This window comes from Somniosus microcephalus, chromosome 3, assembly GCF_052327205.1.
Source record: "Somniosus microcephalus isolate GS21.2 chromosome 3, FLI_Smic_1.0, whole genome shotgun sequence".
NCBI classification, from domain to species: Eukaryota; Metazoa; Chordata; class Chondrichthyes; order Squaliformes; family Somniosidae; genus Somniosus; species Somniosus microcephalus.
Genome location: NC_140989.1, coordinates 164,235,824 through 164,257,148, shown reverse-complemented (window position 1 = coordinate 164,257,148; position 21,325 = coordinate 164,235,824). Strand labels below are relative to the sequence as shown.

At 55.2% G+C, this 21,325-nt stretch overlaps 1 protein-coding gene across 6 annotated transcripts in view; it reads left to right on the top strand.

Moving 5' to 3' along the window:
* The window catches only part of LOC147121521 (uronyl 2-sulfotransferase-like), a 122,444-nt gene that overhangs the window by 60,236 nt on the left and 40,883 nt on the right, over positions 1 to 21,325 (top strand). For all 6 annotated transcript variants that reach the window (XM_085981844.1, XM_085981849.1, XM_085981843.1 and 3 more), the window contains one exon: positions 73 to 170. In XM_085981844.1, coding sequence (XP_085837970.1) covers positions 73 to 170 — 98 coding nt within the window. The remainder of the gene's footprint in view (positions 1 to 72; positions 171 to 21,325) is intronic.

Here is a 21,325-nt window from a genome sequence, read left to right as displayed (position 1 = left end):
GGCATCCTTCTGTGCTGTATCATTCTATGATTCTGTGTTCCTTTATCTTAATCTTTTTCCTTTGTTCTGCAGGACATCAATGACTGCATTTTAGAAAATTACCCAGAATGCAACAATCCTAGGGTGTTCTACATTATCCCATATTTTTGTGGGCAGCATCCCAAGTGCAGGTGAGAAAAATTCAGAATTTTTTTTCTCTTTCTAATTTATCATTACACATCCTTTCCTCGACTTTGAACAAACAACCTTGAATCTTGAGGAAGTGACATCATAATGAATATTAGAACTTAATATTGAACGTGGATAAGGAATTGGCTGGAAGGAAGCAGTTGGCATAGTTGAGGCGGTGATGTTGGGCTGGGTTGATGTACTGTGTGGAGTGTCCCAGGGATCAGTGCTAGGGAGATGTACTGTGTGGAGTGTCCCAGGGATCAGTGCTAGGGAGATGTACTGTGTGGAGTGTCCCAGGGATCAGTGCTAGGGAGATGTACTGTGTGGAGTGTCCCAGGGATCAGTGCTAGGGAGATGTACTGTGTGGAGTGACCCAGGGATCAGTGCTAGGGAGATGTACTGTGTGGAGTGTCCCAGGGATCAGTGCTAGGGAGATGTACTGAGTGGAGTGTCCCAGGGATCAGTGCTAGGGAGATGTACTGTGTGGAGTGTCCCAGGGATCAGTGCTAGGGAGATGTACTGTGTGGAGTGTCCCAGGGATCAGTGCTAGGGAGATGTACTGAGTGGAGTGTCCCAGGGATCAGTGCTAGGGAGATGTACTGTGTGGAGTGTCCCAGGGATCAGTGCTAGGGAGATGTACTGAGTGGAGTGTCCCAGGGATCAGTGCTAGGGAGATGTACTGAGTGGAGTGTCCCAGGGATCAGTGCTAGGGAGATGTACTGAGTGGAGTGTCCCAGGGATCAGTGCTAGGGTGATGTACTGAGTGGAGTGTCCCAGGGATCAGTGCGAGGGAGATGTACTGAGTGGAGTGTCCCAGGGATCAGTGCTAGGGTGATGAACTGAGTGGAGTGTCCCAGGGATCAGTGCTAGGGAGATGTACTGAGTGGAGTGTCCCAGGGATCAGTGCTAGGGAGATGTACTGAGTGGAATGGCCCAATGATCGGTGCTGGGGAGATATACTGAGTGGAATGGCCCAATGATCGGTGCTGGGGAGATGTACTGAGTGGAATGGCCCAATGATCGGTGCTGGGGAGATATACGAGTGGAATGGCCCAATGATCGGTGCTGGGGAGATATACTGAGTGGAATGGCCAGTGATCGGTGCTGGGGAGATATACTGAGTGGAATGGCCTGTGATCGGTGCTGGGGAAATATACTGAGTGGAATGGCCCAATGATCGGTCCTGGGGAGATGTACTGAGTGGAATGGCCCAATGATCGGTCCTGGGGAGATGTACTGAGTGGAATGGCCCAATGATCGGTCCTGGGGAGATGTACTGAGTGGAATGGCCCAATGATCGGTGCTGGGGAGATATACTGAGTGGAATGGCCCAATGATCGGTGCTGGGGAGATGTACTGAGTGGAATGGCCCAATGATCGGTGCTGGGGAGATATACTGAGTGGAATGGCCCAATGATCGGTCCTGGGGAGATGTGCTGAGTGGAATGGCCAGTGATCGGTGCTGGGGAGATATACTGAGTGGAATGGCCCAATGATCGGTGCTGGGGAGATGTACTGAATGGAATGGCCCAGTGATCGGTCCTGGGGAGATATACTGAGTGGAATGGCCCAATGATCGGTCCTGGGGAGAGGTACTGAGTGGAATGGCCAGTGATCGGTGCTGGGGAGATGTACTGAGTGGAATGGCCCAATGATCGGTCCTGGGGAGATGTACTGAGTGGAATGGCCCAGTGATCGGTCCTGGGGAGATGTACTGAGTGGAATGGCCCAGTGATCGGTGCTGGGGAGATATACTGAGTGGAATGGCCTGTGATCGGTGCTGGGGAGATATACTGAGTGGAATGGCCAGTGATCGGTGCTGGGGAGATGTACTGAGTGGAATGGCCCAATGATCGGTCCTGGGGAGATGTACTGAGGGGAATGGCCCAATGCTCGGTCCTGGGGAGATGTTCTGAGTGGAATGGCCCAATGATCGGTCCTGGAGAGATGTACTGAGTGGAATGGCCCAATGATCGGTCCTGGGGAGATGTACTGAGTGGAATGGCCCAATGATCGGTCCTGGGGAGATATACTGAGTGGAATGGCCCAGTGATCGGTCCTGGGGAGATGTACTGAGTGGAATGGCCAGTGATCGGTGCTGGGGAGATATACTGAGTGGAATGGCCCAATGATCGGTGCTGGGGAGATGTACTGAATGGAATGGCCCAGTGATCGGTCCTGGGGAGATATACTGAGTGGAATGGCCCATTGATCGGTCCTGGGGAGATGTACTGAGTGGAATGGCCCAATGATCGGTCCTGGGGAGATGTACTGAGTGGAATGGCCCAATGATCGGTCCTGGAGAGATGTACTGAGTGGAATGGCCCAATGATCGGTCCTGGGGAGATGTACTGAGTGGAATGGCCCAGTGATCGGTCCTGGGGAGATGCACTGAGTGGAATGGCCCAATGACCGGTCCTGGGGAGATATACTGAGTGGAATGGCCCAGTGATCGGTCCTGGGGAGATGTACTGAGTGGAATGGCCAGTGATCGGTGCTGGGGAGATGTACTGAGTGGAATGGCCAGTGATCGGTGCTGGGGAGATGCACTGAGTGGAATGGCCCAGTGATCGGTCCTGGGGAGATGTACTGAGTGGAATGGCCAGTGATCGGTGCTGGGGAGATGTACTGAGTGGAATGGTCCAGTGATTGGTGCTGGGGAGATGTACTGAGTGGAATGGCCCAATGATCGGTGCTGGGGAGATGTACTGAGTGGAATGGCCCAATGATCGGTCCTGGGGAGATGTACTGAGTGGAATGGCCCAATGATCGGTCCTGGGGAGATGGACTGAGTGGAATGGCCCAATGATCGGTCCTGGGGAGATGTACTGAGTGGAATGGCCCAATGATCGGTCCTGGGGAGATGTACTGAGTGGAATGGCCAGTGATCGGTGCTGGGGAGATATACTGAGTGGAATGGCCCAATGATCGGTGCTGGGGAGATGTACTGAGTGGAATGGCCCAGTGATCGGTCCTGGGGAGATGTACTGAGTGGAATGGCCCAGTGATCGGTCCTGGGGAGATGTACTGAGTGGAATGGCCCCGTGATCGGTGCTGGGGAGATGTACTGAGTGGAATGGCCAGTGATCGGTGCTGGGGAGATATACTGAGTGGAATGGCCCAATGATCGGTCCTGGGGAGATGTACTGAGTGGAATGGCCCAATGATCGGTCCTGGGGAGATGTACTGAGTGGAATGGCCAGTGATCGGTGCTGGGGAGATGTACTGAGTGGAATGGCCAGTGATCGGTGCTGGGGAGATGTACCGAGTGGAATGGCCCAGTGATCGGTGCTGGGGAGATGTACTGAGTGGAATGGCCCAGTGATCGGTCCTGGGGAGATGTACTGAGTGGAATGGCCCAATGATCGGTCCTGGGGAGATGTACTGAGTGGAATGGCCCAGTGATCGGTCCTGGGGAGATGTACTGAGTGGAATGGCCCAATGATCGGTCCTGGGGAGATGTACTGAGTGGAATGGCCCAGTGATCGGTGCTGGGGAGATGTACTGAGTGGAATGGCCCAATGATCGGTCCTGGGGAGATATACTGAGTGGAATGGCCCAGTGATTGGTGCTGGGGAGATGTACTGAGTGGAATGGCCAGTGATAGGTCCTGGGGAGATGTACTGAGTGGAATGGCCCAATGATCGGTACTGGGGAGACGTACTGAGTGGAATGGCCCAATGATCGGTGCTGGGGAGATGTACTGAGTGGAATGGCCCAATGATCGGTCCTGGGGAGAGGTACTGAGTGGAATGGCCAGTGATCGGTGCTGGGGAGATGTACTGAGTGGAATGGCCCAATGATCGGTCCTGGGGAGATGTACTGAGTGGAATGGCCCAGTGATCGGTCCTGGGGAGATGTACTGAGTGGAATGGCCCAGTGATCGGTGCTGGGGAGATATACTGAGTGGAATGGCCTGTGATCGGTGCTGGGGAGATATACTGAGTGGAATGGCCAGTGATCGGTGCTGGGGAGATGTACTGAGTGGAATGGCCCAATGATCGGTCCTGGGGAGATGTACTGAGGGGAATGGCCCAATGCTCGGTCCTGGGGAGATGTTCTGAGTGGAATGGCCCAATGATCGGTCCTGGAGAGATGTACTGAGTGGAATGGCCCAATGATCGGTCCTGGGGAGATGTACTGAGTGGAATGGCCCAATGATCGGTCCTGGGGAGATATACTGAGTGGAATGGCCCAGTGATCGGTCCTGGGGAGATGTACTGAGTGGAATGGCCAGTGATCGGTGCTGGGGAGATATACTGAGTGGAATGGCCCAATGATCGGTGCTGGGGAGATGTACTGAATGGAATGGCCCAGTGATCGGTCCTGGGGAGATATACTGAGTGGAATGGCCCATTGATCGGTCCTGGGGAGATGTACTGAGTGGAATGGCCCAATGATCGGTCCTGGGGAGATGTACTGAGTGGAATGGCCCAATGATCGGTCCTGGAGAGATGTACTGAGTGGAATGGCCCAATGATCGGTCCTGGGGAGATGTACTGAGTGGAATGGCCCAGTGATCGGTCCTGGGGAGATGCACTGAGTGGAATGGCCCAATGACCGGTCCTGGGGAGATATACTGAGTGGAATGGCCCAGTGATCGGTCCTGGGGAGATGTACTGAGTGGAATGGCCAGTGATCGGTGCTGGGGAGATGTACTGAGTGGAATGGCCAGTGATCGGTGCTGGGGAGATGCACTGAGTGGAATGGCCCAGTGATCGGTCCTGGGGAGATGTACTGAGTGGAATGGCCAGTGATCGGTGCTGGGGAGATGTACTGAGTGGAATGGTCCAGTGATTGGTGCTGGGGAGATGTACTGAGTGGAATGGCCCAATGATCGGTGCTGGGGAGATGTACTGAGTGGAATGGCCCAATGATCGGTCCTGGGGAGATGTACTGAGTGGAATGGCCCAATGATCGGTCCTGGGGAGATGGACTGAGTGGAATGGCCCAATGATCGGTCCTGGGGAGATGTACTGAGTGGAATAGCCCAATGATCGGTCCTGGGGAGATGTACTGAGTGGAATGGCCAGTGATCGGTGCTGGGGAGATATACTGAGTGGAATGGCCCAATGATCGGTGCTGGGGAGATGTACTGAGTGGAATGGCCCAGTGATCGGTCCTGGGGAGATGTACTGAGTGGAATGGCCCAGTGATCGGTCCTGGGGAGATGTACTGAGTGGAATGGCCCCGTGATCGGTGCTGGGGAGATGTACTGAGTGGAATGGCCAGTGATCGGTGCTGGGGAGATATACTGAGTGGAATGGCCCAATGATCGGTCCTGGGGAGATGTACTGAGTGGAATGGCCCAATGATCGGTCCTGGGGAGATGTACTGAGTGGAATGGCCAGTGATCGGTGCTGGGGAGATGTACTGAGTGGAATGGCCAGTGATCGGTGCTGGGGAGATGTACCGAGTGGAATGGCCCAGTGATCGGTGCTGGGGAGATGTACTGAGTGGAATGGCCCAGTGATCGGTCCTGGGGAGATGTACTGAGTGGAATGGCCCAATGATCGGTCCTGGGGAGATGTACTGAGTGGAATGGCCCAGTGATCGGTCCTGGGGAGATGTACTGAGTGGAATGGCCCAATGATCGGTCCTGGGGAGATGTACTGAGTGGAATGGCCCAGTGATCGGTGCTGGGGAGATGTACTGAGTGGAATGGCCCAATGATCGGTCCTGGGGAGATATACTGAGTGGAATGGCCCAGTGATTGGTGCTGGGGAGATGTACTGAGTGGAATGGCCAGTGATAGGTCCTGGGGAGATGTACTGAGTGGAATGGCCCAATGATCGGTACTGGGGAGACGTACTGAGTGGAATGGCCCAATGATCGGTGCTGGGGAGATGTACTGAGTGGAATGGCCCAATGATCGGTCCTGGGGAGAGGTACTGAGTGGAATGGCCAGTGATCGGTGCTGGGGAGATGTACTGAGTGGAATGGCCCAATGATCGGTCCTGGGGAGATGTACTGAGTGGAATGGCCCAGTGATCGGTCCTGGGGAGATGTACTGAGTGGAATGGCCCAGTGATCGGTGCTGGGGAGATATACTGAGTGGAATGGCCTGTGATCGGTGCTGGGGAGATATACTGAGTGGAATGGCCAGTGATCGGTGCTGGGGAGACGTACTGAGTGGAATGGCCCAATGATCGGTCCTGGGGAGATGTACTGAGGGGAATGGCCCAATGCTCGGTCCTGGGGAGATGTTCTGAGTGGAATGGCCCAATGATCGGTCCTGGAGAGATGTACTGAGTGGAATGGCCCAATGATCGGTCCTGGGGAGATGTACTGAGTGGAATGGCCCAATGATCGGTCCTGGGGAGATATACTGACTGGAATGGCCCAGTGATCGGTCCTGGGGAGATGTACTGAGTGGAATGGCCAGTGATCGGTGCTGGGGAGATATACTGAGTGGAATGGCCCAATGATCGGTGCTGGGGAGATGTACTGAATGGAATGGCCCAGTGATCGGTCCTGGGGAGATATACTGAGTGGAATGGCCCATTGATCGGTGCTGGGGAGATGTACTGAGTGGAATGGCCAGTGATCGGTGCTGGGGAGATGTACTGAGTGGAATGGCCCAGTGATCGGTGCTGGGGAGATGTACTGAGTGGAATGGCCCAGTGATCGGTGCTGGGGAGATGTACTGAGTGGAATGGCCAGTGATCGGTGCTGGGGAGATGTACTGAGTGGAATGGCCCAATGATCGGTCCTGGGGAGATGTACTGAGTGGAATGGCCCAGTGATCGGTCCTGGGGAGATGTACTGAGTGGAATGGCCCAGTGATCGGTGCTGGGGAGATGTACTGAGTGGAATGGCCCAGTGATCGGTCCTGGGGAGATGTACTGAGTGGAATGGCCCAATGATCGGTCCTGGGGAGATGTACTGAGTGGAATGGCCCAATGATCGGTCCTGGGGAGATGTACTGAGTGGAATGGCCCAATGATCGGTCCTGGGGAGATGTACTGAGTGGAATGGCCCAATGATCGGCCCTGGGGAGATGTACTGAGTGGAATGGCCAGTGATCGGTGCTGGGGAGATGTACTGAGTGGAATGGCCCAATGATCGGTCCTGGGGAGATATACTGAGTGGAATGGCCCAGTGATCGGTGCTGGGGAGATGTACTGAGTGGAATGGCCAGTGATCGGTGCTGGGGAGATGTACTGAGTGGAATGGCCAGTGATCGGTGCTGGGGAGATGTACTGAGTGGAATGGCCCAATGATCGGTGCTGGGGAGATGTACTGAGTGGAATGGCCCAGTGATCGGTCCTGGGGAGATGTACTGAGTGGAATGGCCCAGTGATCGGTGCTGGGGAGATGTACTGAGTGGAATGGCCCAATGATCGGTCCTGGGGAGATGTACTGAGTGGAATGGCCCAATGATTGGTCCTGGGGAGATGTACTGAGTGGAATGGCCAGTGATCGGTGCTGGGGAGATGTACTGAGTGGAATGGCCCAATGATCGGTCCTGGGGAGATGGACTGAGTGGAATGGCCAGTGATCGGTGCTGGGGAGATGTACTGAGTGGAATGGCCAGTGATCGGTGCTGGGGAGATGTACTGAGTGGAATGGCCCAGTGATCGGTCCTGGGGAGATGTACTGAGTGGAATGGCCCAGTGATCGGTCCTGGGGAGATGTACTGAGTGGAATGGCCCAATGATCGGTCTTGGGGAGATGTACTGAGTGGAATGGCCAGTCATCGGTGCTGGGGAGATGTACTGAGTGGAATGGCCAGTGATCGGTGCTGGGGAGATGTACTGAGTGGAATGGCCCAGTGATCGGTCGGGAGATGTACTGAGTGGAATGGCCCAGTGATCGGTCCTGGGGAGAGTGTACTGAGTGGAATGGCCCAGTGATCGGTCCTGGGGAGATGTACTGAGTGGAATGGCCCAGATGATCGGTCCTTGGGAGATGTACTGAGTGGAATGGCCCAGTGCATCGGTGCTGGGGAGATGTACTGAGTGGAATGGCCAGTGATCGGTCTGGGGAGATGTACTGAGTGGAATGGCCCAGTGATCGGTCCTGGGGAGATGTACTGAGTGGAATGGCCCAGTGATCGGTGCTGGGGAGATGTACTGAGTGGAATGGCCCAATGATCGGTCCTGGGGAGATGTACTGAGTGGAATGGCCCAATGATCGGTCCTGGGGAGATGTACTGAGTGGAATGGCCCAATGATCGGTCCTGGGGAGATGTACTTAGTGGAATGGCCAGTGATCGGTGCTGGGGAGATGTACTGAGTGGAATGGCCCAGTGATCGGTCCTGGGGAGATGTACTGAGTGGAATGGCCCAGTGATCGGTGCTGGGGAGATGTACTGAGTGGAATGGCCCAATGATCGGTCCTGGGGAGATATACTGAGTGGAATGGCCCAGTGATTGGTGCTGGGGAGATGGACTGAGTGGAATGGCCAGTGATAGGTCCTGGGGAGATGTACTGAGTGGAATGGCCCAATGATCGGTACTGGGGAGATGTACTGAGTGGAATGGCCCAATGATCGGTGCTGGGGAGATGTACTGAGTGGAATGGCCCAATGATCGGTCCTGGGGAGAGGTACTGAGTGGAATGGCCAGTGATCGGTGCTGGGGAGATCTACTGAGTGGAATGGCCCAATGATCGGTCCTGGGGAGATGTACTGAGTGGAATGGCCCAATGATCGGTCCTGGGGAGATGTACTGAGTGGAATGGCCCAATGATCGGTCCTGGGGAGATGTACTGAGTGGAATGGCCCAGTGATCGGTGCTGGGGAGATTGACTGAGTGGAATGGCCCAATGATCGGTCCTGGGGAGATATACTGTGTGGAATGGCCCAATGATCGGTCCCTGGGGAGATGTACTGAGTGGAATTGCCAGTGATCGGTGCTGGGGAGATGTACTGAGTGGAATGGCCCAATGATCGGTGCTGGGGAGATGTCCTGAGTGGAATGGCCCACTGATCGGTGCTGGGGAGATGTACTGAGTGGAATGGCCCAATGATCGGTCCTGGGGAGAGGTACTGAGTGGAATGGCCCAATGATCGGTCCTGGGGAGATATACTGAGTGGAATGGCCCAATGATCGGTCCAGGGGAGATGTACTGAGTGGAATGGCCCAGTGATCGGTGCTGGGGAGATATACTGAGTGGAATGGCCCAATGATCGGTCCTGCGGAGATGTACTGAGTGGAATGGCCCAGTGATCGGTGCTGGGGAGATATACTGACTGGAATGGCCCAATGATCGGTCCTGGGGAGATATACTGAGTGGAATGGCCCAATGATCGGTCCTGGGGAGATATACTGAGTGGAATGGCCCAGTGATCGGTCCTGGGGAGATATACTGAGTGGAATGGCCCAATGATCGGTCCTGGGGAGATGTACTGAGTCGAGTGTTCCAGTGATAGGTCCTGGGGAGATATACTGAGTGGAATGGCCAGTGATCGGTGCTGGGGAGATATACTGAGTGGAATGGCCCAATGATCGGTCCTGGGGAGATGTACTGAGTGGAATGGCCCAATGATCGGTCCTGGGGAGATATACTGAGTGGAATGGCCCAATGATCGGTCCTGGGGAGATGTACTGAGTCGAGTGTTCCAGTGATAGGTCCTGGGGAGATATACTGAGTGGAATGGCCAGTGATCGGTGCTGGGGAGATATACTGAGTGGAATGTCCCAATGATCGGTCCTGGGGAGATGTACTGAGTGGAATGGCCCAATGATCGGTCCTGGGGAGATATACTGAGTGGAATGGCCAGTGATCGGTGCTGGGGAGATAAACTGAGTGGAATGGCCCAATGATCGGTCTTGGGGAGATGTACTGAGTGGAATGGCCACTGATCGGTCCTGGGGAGATGTACTGAGTGGAATGGCCTGTGATCGGTGCTGGGGAGATGTACTGAGTGGAATGGCCCAATGATCGGTCCTGGGGAGATTTTCTGAGTGGAATGGCCCAATGATCGGTGCTGGGGAGATGTACTGAGTGGAATGGCCCAATGATCGGTGCTGGGGAGATGTAGTGAGTGGAATGGCCCAATGATCGGTCCTGGGGAGATGTACTGAGTGGAATGGCCAGTGATCGGTCCTGGGGAGATGTACTGAGTGGAATGGCCAGTGATCGGTGCTGGGGAGATGAACTGAGTGGAATGGCCCAGTGATCGGTGCTGGGGAGATGGACTGAGTGGAATGGCCAAATGATCGGTGCTGGGGAGATGTACTGAGTGGAATGGCCAGTGATCGGTGCTGGGGAGATGTACTGAGTGGAATGGCCCAATGATCGGTGCTGGGGAGATGTCCTGAGTGGAGTGGCCCAATGATCGGTGCTGGGGAGATGTCCTGAGTGGAATGGCCCAGTGATCGGTCCTGAGGAGATGTACTGAGTGGAATGGCCCAGTGATCGGTCCTGGGGAGATGTACTGAGTGGAATGGCCAGTGATCGGTGCTGGGGAGATGTACTGAGTGGAATGGCCCAATGATCGGTCCTGGGGAGATGTACTGAGTGGAATGGCCAGTGATCGGTGCTGGGGAGATGTACTGAGTGGAATGGCCCAATGATCGGTCCTGGGGAGATGTACTGAGTGGAATGGCCCAATGATCGGTCCTGGGGAGATGTACTGAGTGGAATGGCCAGTGATCGGTGCTGGGGAGATGTACTGAGTGGAATGGCCAGTGATCGGTGCTGGGGAGATGTACTGAGTGGAATGGCCCAGTGATCGGTCCTGGGGAGATGTACTGAGTGGAATGGCCCAATGATCGGTGCTGGGGAGATGTACTGAGTGGAATGGCCCAGTGATCGGTGCTGGGGAGATGTACTGAGTGGAATGGCCGGTGATCGGTCCTGGGGCGATGTACTGAGTGGAATGGCCCAATGATCGGTGCTGGGGAGATGTACTGAGTGGAATGGCCCAATGATCGGTCCTGGGGAGATGGACTGAGTGGAATGGCCAGTGATCGGTGCTGGGGAGATGTACTGAGTGGAATGGCCCAGTGATCGGTCCTGGGGAGATGTACTGAGTGGAATGGCCCAATGATCGGTGCTGGGGAGATCTACTGAGTGGAATGGCCCAATGATCGGTGCTGGGGAGATGTACTGAGTGGAATGGCCCAATGATCGGTGCTGGGGAGATGTGCTGAGTGGAATGGCCAGTGATCGGTGCTGGGGAGATGTGCTGAGTGGAATGGCCAGTGATCGGTGCTGGGGAGATGTACTGAGTGGAATGGCCCAGTGATCGGTGCTGGGGAGATGTACTGAGTGGAATGGCCCAATGATCGGTCCTGGGGAGATGTACTGAGTGGAATGGCCCAATGATCGGTGCTGGGGAGATCTACTGAGTGGAATGGCCCAATGATCGGTGCTGGGGAGATGTACTGAGTGGAATGGCCCAATGATCGGTGCTGGGGAGATGTGCTGAGTGGAATGGCCAGTGATCGGTGCTGGGGAGATGTGCTGAGTGGAATGGCCAGTGATCGGTGCTGGGGAGATGTACTGAGTGGAATGGCCCAATGATCGGTCCTGGGGAGATGTACTGAGTGGAATGGCCCAATGATCGGTCCTGGGGAGATATACTGAGTGGAATGGCCCAGTGATTGGTGCTGGGGAGATGTACTGAGTGGAATGGCCAGTGATCGGTGCTGGGAAGATATACTGAGTGGAATGGCCCAATGATCGGTGCTGGGGAGATGTACTGAGTGGAATGGCCAGTGATCGGTGCTGGGGAGATATACTGAGTGGAATGGCCCAATGATCGGTCCTGGGGAGATGTACTGAGTGTAATGGCCCAGTGATCGGTGCTGGGGAGATATACTGAGTGGAATGGCCAGTGATCGGTGCTGGGGCGATGTACTGAGTGGAATGGCCCAATGATCGGTCCTGGGGAGATGTGCTGAGTGGAATGGCCTGTGATCGGTGCTGGGGAGATATACTGAGTGGAATGGCCCAATGATCGGTCCTGGGGAGATGTACTGAGTGGAATGGCCCAATGATCGGTCCTGGGGAGATGTACTGAGTGGAATGGCCCAATGATCGGTCCTGGAGAGATGTACTGAGTGGAATGGCCCAATGATCGGTGCTGGGGAGATGTACTGAGTGGAATGGCCTGTGATCGGTGCTGGGGAGATATACTGAGTGGAATGGCCCAATGATCGGTGCTGGGGAGATATACTGAGTGGAATGGCCTGTGATCGGTGCTGGGGAGATATACTGAGTGGAATGGCCCAATGATCGGTCCTGGGGAGATGTACTGAGTGGAATGGCCCAATGATCGGTCCTGGGGAGATGTACTGAGTGGAATGGCCCAATGATCGGTCCTGGAGAGATGTACTGAGTGGAATGGCCCAATGATCGGTCCTGGGGAGATATACTGAGTGGAATGGCCCAGTGATCGGTCCTGGGGAGATGTACTGAGTGGAATGGCCAGTGATCGGTGCTGGGGAGATGTACTGAGTGGAATGGCCAGTGATCGGTGCTGGGGAGATGTACTGAGTGGAATGGCCCAGTGATCGGTCCTGGGGAGATGTACTGAGTGGAATGGCCCAATGATCGGTGCTGGGGAGATGTACTGAGTGGAATGGCCCAGTGATCGGTCCTGGGGAGATGTACTGAGTGGAATGGCCAGTGATCGGTGCTGGGGAGATGTACTGAGTGGAATGGCCCAATGATCGGTCCTGGGGAGATGTACTGAGTGGAATGGCCCAATGATCGGTTCCTTGGGAGATGTACTGAGTGGAATGGCCCAATGATCGGGTCCTGGGGAGATGTACTGAGTGGAATGGCCCAATGATCGGTGCTGGGGAGATATACTGAGTGGAATGGCCCAATGATCGGTGCTGGGGAGATGTACTGAGTGGAATGGCCCAATGATCGGTGCTGGGGAGATATACTGAGTGGAATGGCCCAATGATCGGTCCTGGGGAGATGTGCTGAGTGGAATGGCCAGTGATCGGTGCTGGGGAGATATACTGAGTGGAATGGCCCAATGATCGGTGCTGGGGAGATGTACTGAATGGAATGGCCCAGTGATCGGTCCTGGGGAGATATACTGAGTGGAATGGCCCAATGATCGGTCCTGGGGAGAGGTACTGAGTGGAATGGCCAGTGATCGGTGCTGGGGAGATGTACTGAGTGGAATGGCCCAATGATCGGTCCTGGGGAGATGTACTGAGTGGAATGCCCAGTGATCGGTCCTGGGAGATGTACTGAGTGAATGGCCCAGTGATCGGTGCTGGGGAGATATACTGAGTGGAATGGCCTGTGATCGGTGCTGGGGAGATATACTGAGTGGAATGGCCAGTGATCGGTGCTGGGGAGATGTACTGAGTGGAATGGCCCAATGATCGGTCCTGGGGAGATGTACTGAGGGGAATGGCCCAATGCTCGGTCCTGGGGAGATGTTCTGAGTGGAATGGCCCAATGATCGGTCCTGGAGAGATGTACTGAGTGGAATGGCCCAATGATCGGTCCTGGGGAGATGTACTGAGTGGAATGGCCAATGATCGGTCCTGGGGAGATATACTGAGTGGAATGGCCCAGTGATCGGTCCTGGGGAGATGTACTGAGTGGAATGGCCAGTGATCGGTGCTGGGGAGATGTACTGAATGGAATGGCCCAGTGATCGGTCCTGGGGAGATATACTGAGTGGAATGGCCCATTGATCGGTCCTGGGGAGATGTACTGAGTGGAATGGCCCAATGATCGGTCCTGGGGAGATGTACTGAGTGGAATGGCCCAATGATCGGTCCTGGAGAGATGTACTGAGTGGAATGGCCCAATGATCGGTCCTGGGGAGATGTACTGAGTGGAATGGCCCAGTGATCGGTCCTGGGGAGATGCACTGAGTGGAATGGCCCAATGACCGGTCCTGGGGAGATATACTGAGTGGAATGGCCCAGTGATCGGTCCTGGGGAGATGTACTGAGTGGAATGGCCAGTGATCGGTGCTGGGGAGATGTACTGAGTGGAATGGCCAGTGATCGGTGCTGGGGAGATGCACTGAGTGGAATGGCCCAGGTCCTGGGGAGATGTACTGAGTGGAATGGCCAGTGATCGGTGCTGGGGAGATGTACTGAGTGGAATGGTCCAGTGATTGGTGCTGGGGAGATGTACTGAGTGGAATGGCCCAATGATCGGTGCTGGGGAGATGTACTGAGTGGAATGGCCCAATGATCGGTCCTGGGGAGATGTACTGAGTGGAATGGCCCAATGATCGGTCCTGGGGAGATGGACTGAGTGGAATGGCCCAATGATCGGTCCTGGGGAGATGTACTGAGTGGAATGGCCCAATGATCGGTCCTGGGGAGATGTACTGAGTGGAATGGCCAGTGATCGGTGCTGGGGAGATATACTGAGTGGAATGGCCCAATGATCGGTGCTGGGGAGATGTACTGAGTGGAATGGCCCAGTGATCGGTCCTGGGGAGATGTACTGAGTGGAATGGCCCAGTGATCGGTCCTGGGGAGATGTACTGAGTGGAATGGCCCCGTGATCGGTGCTGGGGAGATGTACTGAGTGGAATGGCCAGTGATCGGTGCTGGGGAGATATACTGAGTGGAATGGCCCAATGATCGGTCCTGGGGAGATGTACTGAGTGGAATGGCCCAATGATCGGTCCTGGGGAGATGTACTGAGTGGAATGGCCAGTGATCGGTGCTGGGGAGATGTACTGAGTGGAATGGCCAGTGATCGGTGCTGGGGAGATGTACCGAGTGGAATGGCCCAGTGATCGGTGCTGGGGAGATGTACTGAGTGGAATGGCCCAGTGATCGGTCCTGGGGAGATGTACTGAGTGGAATGGCCCAATGATCGGTCCTGGGGAGATGTACTGAGTGGAATGGCCCAGTGATCGGTCCTGGGGAGATGTACTGAGTGGAATGGCCCAATGATCGGTCCTGGGGAGATGTACTGAGTGGAATGGCCCAGTGATCGGTGCTGGGGAGATGTACTGAGTGGAATGGCCCAATGATCGGTCCTGGGGAGATATACTGAGTGGAATGGCCCAGTGATTGGTGCTGGGGAGATGTACTGAGTGGAATGGCCAGTGATAGGTCCTGGGGAGATGTACTGAGTGGAATGGCCCAATGATCGGTACTGGGGAGACGTACTGAGTGGAATGGCCCAATGATCGGTGCTGGGGAGATGTACTGAGTGGAATGGCCCAATGATCGGTCCTGGGGAGAGGTACTGAGTGGAATGGCCAGTGATCGGTGCTGGGGAGATGTACTGAGTGGAATGGCCCAATGATCGGTCCTGGGGAGATGTACTGAGTGGAATGGCCCAGTGATCGGTCCTGGGGAGATGTACTGAGTGGAATGGCCCAGTGATCGGTGCTGGGGAGATATACTGAGTGGAATGGCCTGTGATCGGTGCTGGGGAGATATACTGAGTGGAATGGCCAGTGATCGGTGCTGGGGAGATGTACTGAGTGGAATGGCCCAATGATCGGTCCTGGGGAGATGTACTGAGGGGAATGGCCCAATGATCGGTCCTGGGGAGATGTACTGAGTGGAATGGCCCAATGATCGGTCCTGGAGAGATGTACTGAGTGGAATGGCCCAATGATCGGTCCTGGGGAGATGTACTGAGTGGAATGGCCCAATGATCGGTCCTGGGGAGATATACTGAGTGGAATGGCCCAGTGATCGGTCCTGGGGAGATGTACTGAGTGGAATGGCCAGTGATCGGTGCTGGGGAGATATACTGAGTGGAATGGCCCAATGATCGGTGCTGGGGAGATGTACTGAATGGAATGGCCCAGTGATCGGTCCTGGGGAGATATACTGAGTGGAATGGCCCATTGATCGGTCCTGGGGAGATGTACTGAGTGGAATGGCCCAATGATCGGTCCTGGGGAGATGTACTGAGTGGAATGGCCCAATGATCGGTCCTGGAGAGATGTACTGAGTGGAATGGCCCAATGATCGGTCCTGGGGAGATGTACTGAGTGGAATGGCCCAGTGATCGGTCCTGGGGAGATGCACTGAGTGGAATGGCCCAATGACCGGTCCTGGGGAGATATACTGAGTGGAATGGCCCAGTGATCGGTCCTGGGGAGATGTACTGAGTGGAATGGCCAGTGATCGGTGCTGGGGGAGATGTACTGAGTGGAATGGCCAGTGATCGGTGCTGGGGAGATGCACTGAGTGGAATGGCCCAGTGATCGGTCCTGGGGAGATGTACTGAGTGGAATGGCCAGTGATCGGTGCTGGGGAGATGTACTGAGTGGAATGGTCCAGTGATTGGTGCTGGGGAGATGTACTGAGTGGAATGGCCCAATGATCGGTGCTGGGGAGATGTACTGAGTGGAATGGCCCAATGATCGGTCCTGGGGAGATGTACTGAGTGGAATGGCCCAATGATCGGTCCTGGGGAGATGGACTGAGTGGAATGGCCCAATGATCGGTCCTGGGGAGATGTACTGAGTGGAATGGCCCAATGATCGGTCCTGGGGAGATGTACTGAGTGGAATGGCCAGTGATCGGTGCTGGGGAGATATACTGAGTGGAATGGCCCAATGATCGGTGCTGGGGAGATGTACTGAGTGGAATGGCCCAGTGATCGGTCCTGGGGAGATGTACTGAGTGGAATGGCCCAGTGATCGGTCCTGGGGAGATGTACTGAGTGGAATGGCCCCGTGATCGGTGCTGGGGAGATGTACTGAGTGGAATGGCCAGTGATCGGTGCTGGGGAGATATACTGAGTGGAATGGCCCAATGATCGGTCCTGGGGAGATGTACTGAGTGGAATGGCCCAATGATCGGTCCTGGGGAGATGTACTGAGTGGAATGGCCAGTGATCGGTGCTGGGGAGATGTACTGAGTGGAATGGCCAGTGATCGGTGCTGGGGAGATGTACCGAGTGGAATGGCCCAGTGATCGGTGCTGGGGAGATGTACTGAGTGGAATGGCCCAGTGATCGGTCCTGGGGAGATGTACTGAGTGGAATGGCCCAATGATCGGTCCTGGGGAGATGTACTGAGTGGAATGGCCCAGTGATCGGTCCTGGGGAGATGTACTGAGTGGAATGGCCCAATGATCGGTCCTGGGGAGATGTACTGAGTGGAATGGCCCAGTGATCGGTGCTGGGGAGATGTACTGAGTGGAATGGCCCAATGATCGGTCCTGGGGAGATATACTGAGTGGAATGGCCCAGTGATTGGTGCTGGGGAGATGTACTGAGTGGAATGGCCAGTGATAGGTCCTGGGGAGATGTACTGAGTGGAATGGCCCAATGATCGGTACTGGGGAGACGTACTGAGTGGAATGGCCCAATGATCGGTGCTGGGGAGATGTACTGAGTGGAATGGCCCAATTATGATCGGTCCTGGGGAGAGGTACTGAGTGGAATGGCCAGTGATCGGTGCTGGGGAGATGTACTGAGTGGAATGGCCCAATGATCGGTCCTGGGGAGATGTACTGAGTGGAATGGCCCAGTGATCGGTCCTGGGGAGATGTACTGAGTGGAATGGCCCAGTGATCGGTGCTGGGGAGATATACTGAGTGGAATGGCCTGTGATCGGTGCTGGGGAGATATACTGAGTGGAATGGCCAGTGATCGGTGCTGGGGAGACGTACTGAGTGGAATGGCCCAATGATCGGTCCTGGGGAGATGTACTGAGGGGAATGGCCCAATGCTCGGTCCTGGGGAGATGTTCTGAGTGGAATGGCCCAATGATCGGTCCTGGAGAGATGTACTGAGTGGAATGGCCCAATGATCGGTCCTGGGGAGATGTACTGAGTGGAATGGCCCAATGATCGGTCCCTGGGGAGATATACTGACTGGAATGGCCCAGTGATCGGTCCTGGGGAGATGTACTGAGTGGAATGGCCAGTGATCGGTGCTGGGGAGATATACTGAGTGGAATGGCCCAATGATCGGTGCTGGGGAGATGTACTGAATGGAATGGCCCAGTGATCGGTCCTGGGGAGATATACTGAGTGGAATGGCCCATTGATCGGTGCTGGGGAGATGTACTGAGTGGAATGGCCAGTGATCGGTGCTGGGGAGATGTACTGAGTGGAATGGCCCAGTGATCGGTGCTGGGGAGATGTACTGAGTGGAATGGCCTGTGATCGGTCCTGGGGAGATGTACTGAGTGGAATGGCCAGTGATCGGTGCTGGGGAGATGTACTGAGTGGAATGGCCCAATGATCGGTCCTGGGGAGATGTACTGAGTGGAATGGCCCAGTGATCGGTCCTGGGGAGATGTACTGAGTGGAATGGCCCAGTGATCGGTGCTGGGGAGATGTACTGAGTGGAATGGCCCAGTGATCGGTCCTGGGGAGATGTACTGAGTGGAATGGCCCAATGATCGGTCCTGGGGAGATGTACTGAGTGGAATGGCCCAATGATCGGTCCTGGGGAGATGTACTGAGTGGAATGGCCCAATGATCGGTCCTGGGGAGATGTACTGAGTGGAATGGCCCAATGATCGGCCCTGGGGAGATGTACTGAGTGGAATGGCCAGTGATCGGTGCTGGGGAGATGTACTGAGTGGAATGGCCCAATGATCGGTCCTGGGGAGATATACTGAGTGGAATGGCCCAGTGATCGGTGCTGGGGAGATGTACTGAGTGGAATGGCCAGTGATCGGTGCTGGGGAGATGTACTGAGTGGAATGGCCAGTGATCGGTGCTGGGGAGATGTACTGAGTGGAATGGCCCAATGATCGGTGCTGGGGAGATGTACTGAGTGGAATGGCCCAGTGATCGGTCCTGGGGAGATGTACTGAGTGGAATGGCCCAGTGATCGGTGCTGGGGAGATGTACTGAGTGGAATGGCCCAATGATCGGTCCTGGGGAGATGTACTGAGTGGAATGGCCCAATGATTGGTCCTGGGGAGATGTACTGAGTGGAATGGCCAGTGATCGGTGCTGGGGAGATGTACTGAGTGGAATGGCCCAATGATCGGTCCTGGGGAGATGGACTGAGTGGAATGGCCAGTGATCGGTGCTGGGGAGATGTACTGAGTGGAATGGCCAGTGATCGGTGCTGGGGAGATGTACTGAGTGGAATGGCCCAGTGATCGGTCCTGGGGAGATGTACTGAGTGGAATGGCCCAGTGATCGGTCCTGGGGAGATGTACTGAGTGGAATGGCCCAATGATCGGTCTTGGGGAGATGTACTGAGTGGAATGGCCAGTCATCGGTGCTGGGGAGATGTACTGAGTGGAATGGCCAGTGATCGGTGCTGGGGAGATGTACTGAGTGGAATGGCCCAGTGATCGGTCCTGGGGAGATGTACTGAGTGGAATGGCCCAGTGATCGGTCCTGGGGAGATGTACTGAGTGGAATGGCCCAGTGATCGGTCCTGGGGAGATGTACTGAGTGGAATGGCCCAATGATCGGTCTTGGGGAGATGTACTGAGTGGAATGGCCAGTCATCGGTGCTGGGGAGATGTACTGAGTGGAATGGCCAGTGATCGGTGCTGGGGAGATGTACTGAGTGGAATGGCCCAGTGATCGGTCCTGGGGAGATGTACTGAGTGGAATGGCCCAGTGATCGGTGCTGGGGAGATGTACTGAGTGGAATGGCCCAATGATCGGTCCTGGGGAGATGTACTGAGTGGAATGGCCCAATGATCGGTCCTGGGGAGATGTACTGAGTGGAATGGCCCAATGATCGGTCCTGGGGAGATGTACTTAGTGGAATGGCCAGTGATCGGTGCTGGGGAGATGTACTGAGTGGAATGGCCCAGTGATCGGTCCTGGGGAGATGTACTGAGTGGAATGGCCCAGTGATCGGTGCTGGGGAGATGTACTGAGTGGAATGGCCCAATGATCGGTCCTGGGGAGATATACTGAGTGGAATGGCCCAGTGATTGGTGCTGGGGAGATGGACTGAGTGGAATGGCCAGTGATAGGTCCTGGGGAGATGTACTGAGTGGAATGGCCCAATGATCGGTACTGGGGAGATGTACTGAGTGGAATGGCCCAATGATCGGTGCTGGGGAGATGTACTGAGTGGAATGGCCCAATGATCGGTCCTGGGGAGAGGTACTGAGTGGAATGGCCAGTGATCGGTGCTGGGGAGATCTACTGAGTGGAATGGCCCAATGATCGGTCCTGGGGAGATGTACTGAGTGGAATGGCCCAATGATCGGTCCTGGGGAGATGTACTGAGTGGAATGGCCCAATGATCGGTCCTGGGGAGATGTACTGAGTGGAATGGCCCAGTGATCGGTGCTGGGGAGATTGACTGAGTGGAATGGCCCAATGATCGGTCCTGGGGAGATATACTGAGTGGAATGGCCCAATGATCGGTCCTGGGGAGATGTACTGAGTGGAATTGCCAGTGATCGGTGCTGGGGAGATGTACTGAGTGGAATGGCCCAATGATCGGTGCTGGGGAGATGTCCTGAGTGGAATGGCCCACTGATCGGTGCTGGGGAGATGTACTGAGTGGAATGGCCCAATGATCGGTCCTGGGGAGAGGTACTGAGTGGAATGGCCCAATGATCGGTCCTGGGGAGATATACTGAGTGGAATGGCCCAATGATCGGTCCAGGGGAGATGTACTGAGTGGAATGGCCCAGTGATCGGTGCTGGGGAGATATACTGAGTGGAATGGCCCAATGATCGGTCCTGCGGAGATGTACTGAGTGGAATGGCCCAGTGATCGGTGCTGGGGAGATATACTGACTGGAATGGCCCAATGATCGGTCCTGGGGAGATATACTGAGTGGAATGGCCCAATGATCGGTCCTGGGGAGATATACTGAGTGGAATGGCCCAGTGATCGGTCCTGGGGAGATATACTGAGTGGAATGGCCCAATGATCGGTCCTGGGGAGATGTACTGAGTCGAGTGTTCCAGTGATAGGTCCTGGGGAGATATACTGAGTGGAATGGCCAGTGATCGGTGCTGGGGAGATATACTGAGTGGAATGGCCCAATGATCGGTCCTGGGGAGATGTACTGAGTGGAATGGCCCAATGATCGGTCCTGGGGAGATATACTGAGTGGAATGGCCCAATGATCGGTCCTGGGGAGATGTACTGAGTCGAGTGTTCCAGTGATAGGTCCTGGGGAGATATACTGAGTGGAATGGCCAGTGATCGGTGCTGGGGAGATATACTGAGTGGAATGTCCCAATGATCGGTCCTGGGGAGATGTACTGAGTGGAATGGCCCAATGATCGGTCCTGGGGAGATATACTGAGTGGAATGGCCAGTGATCGGTGCTGGGGAGATAAAC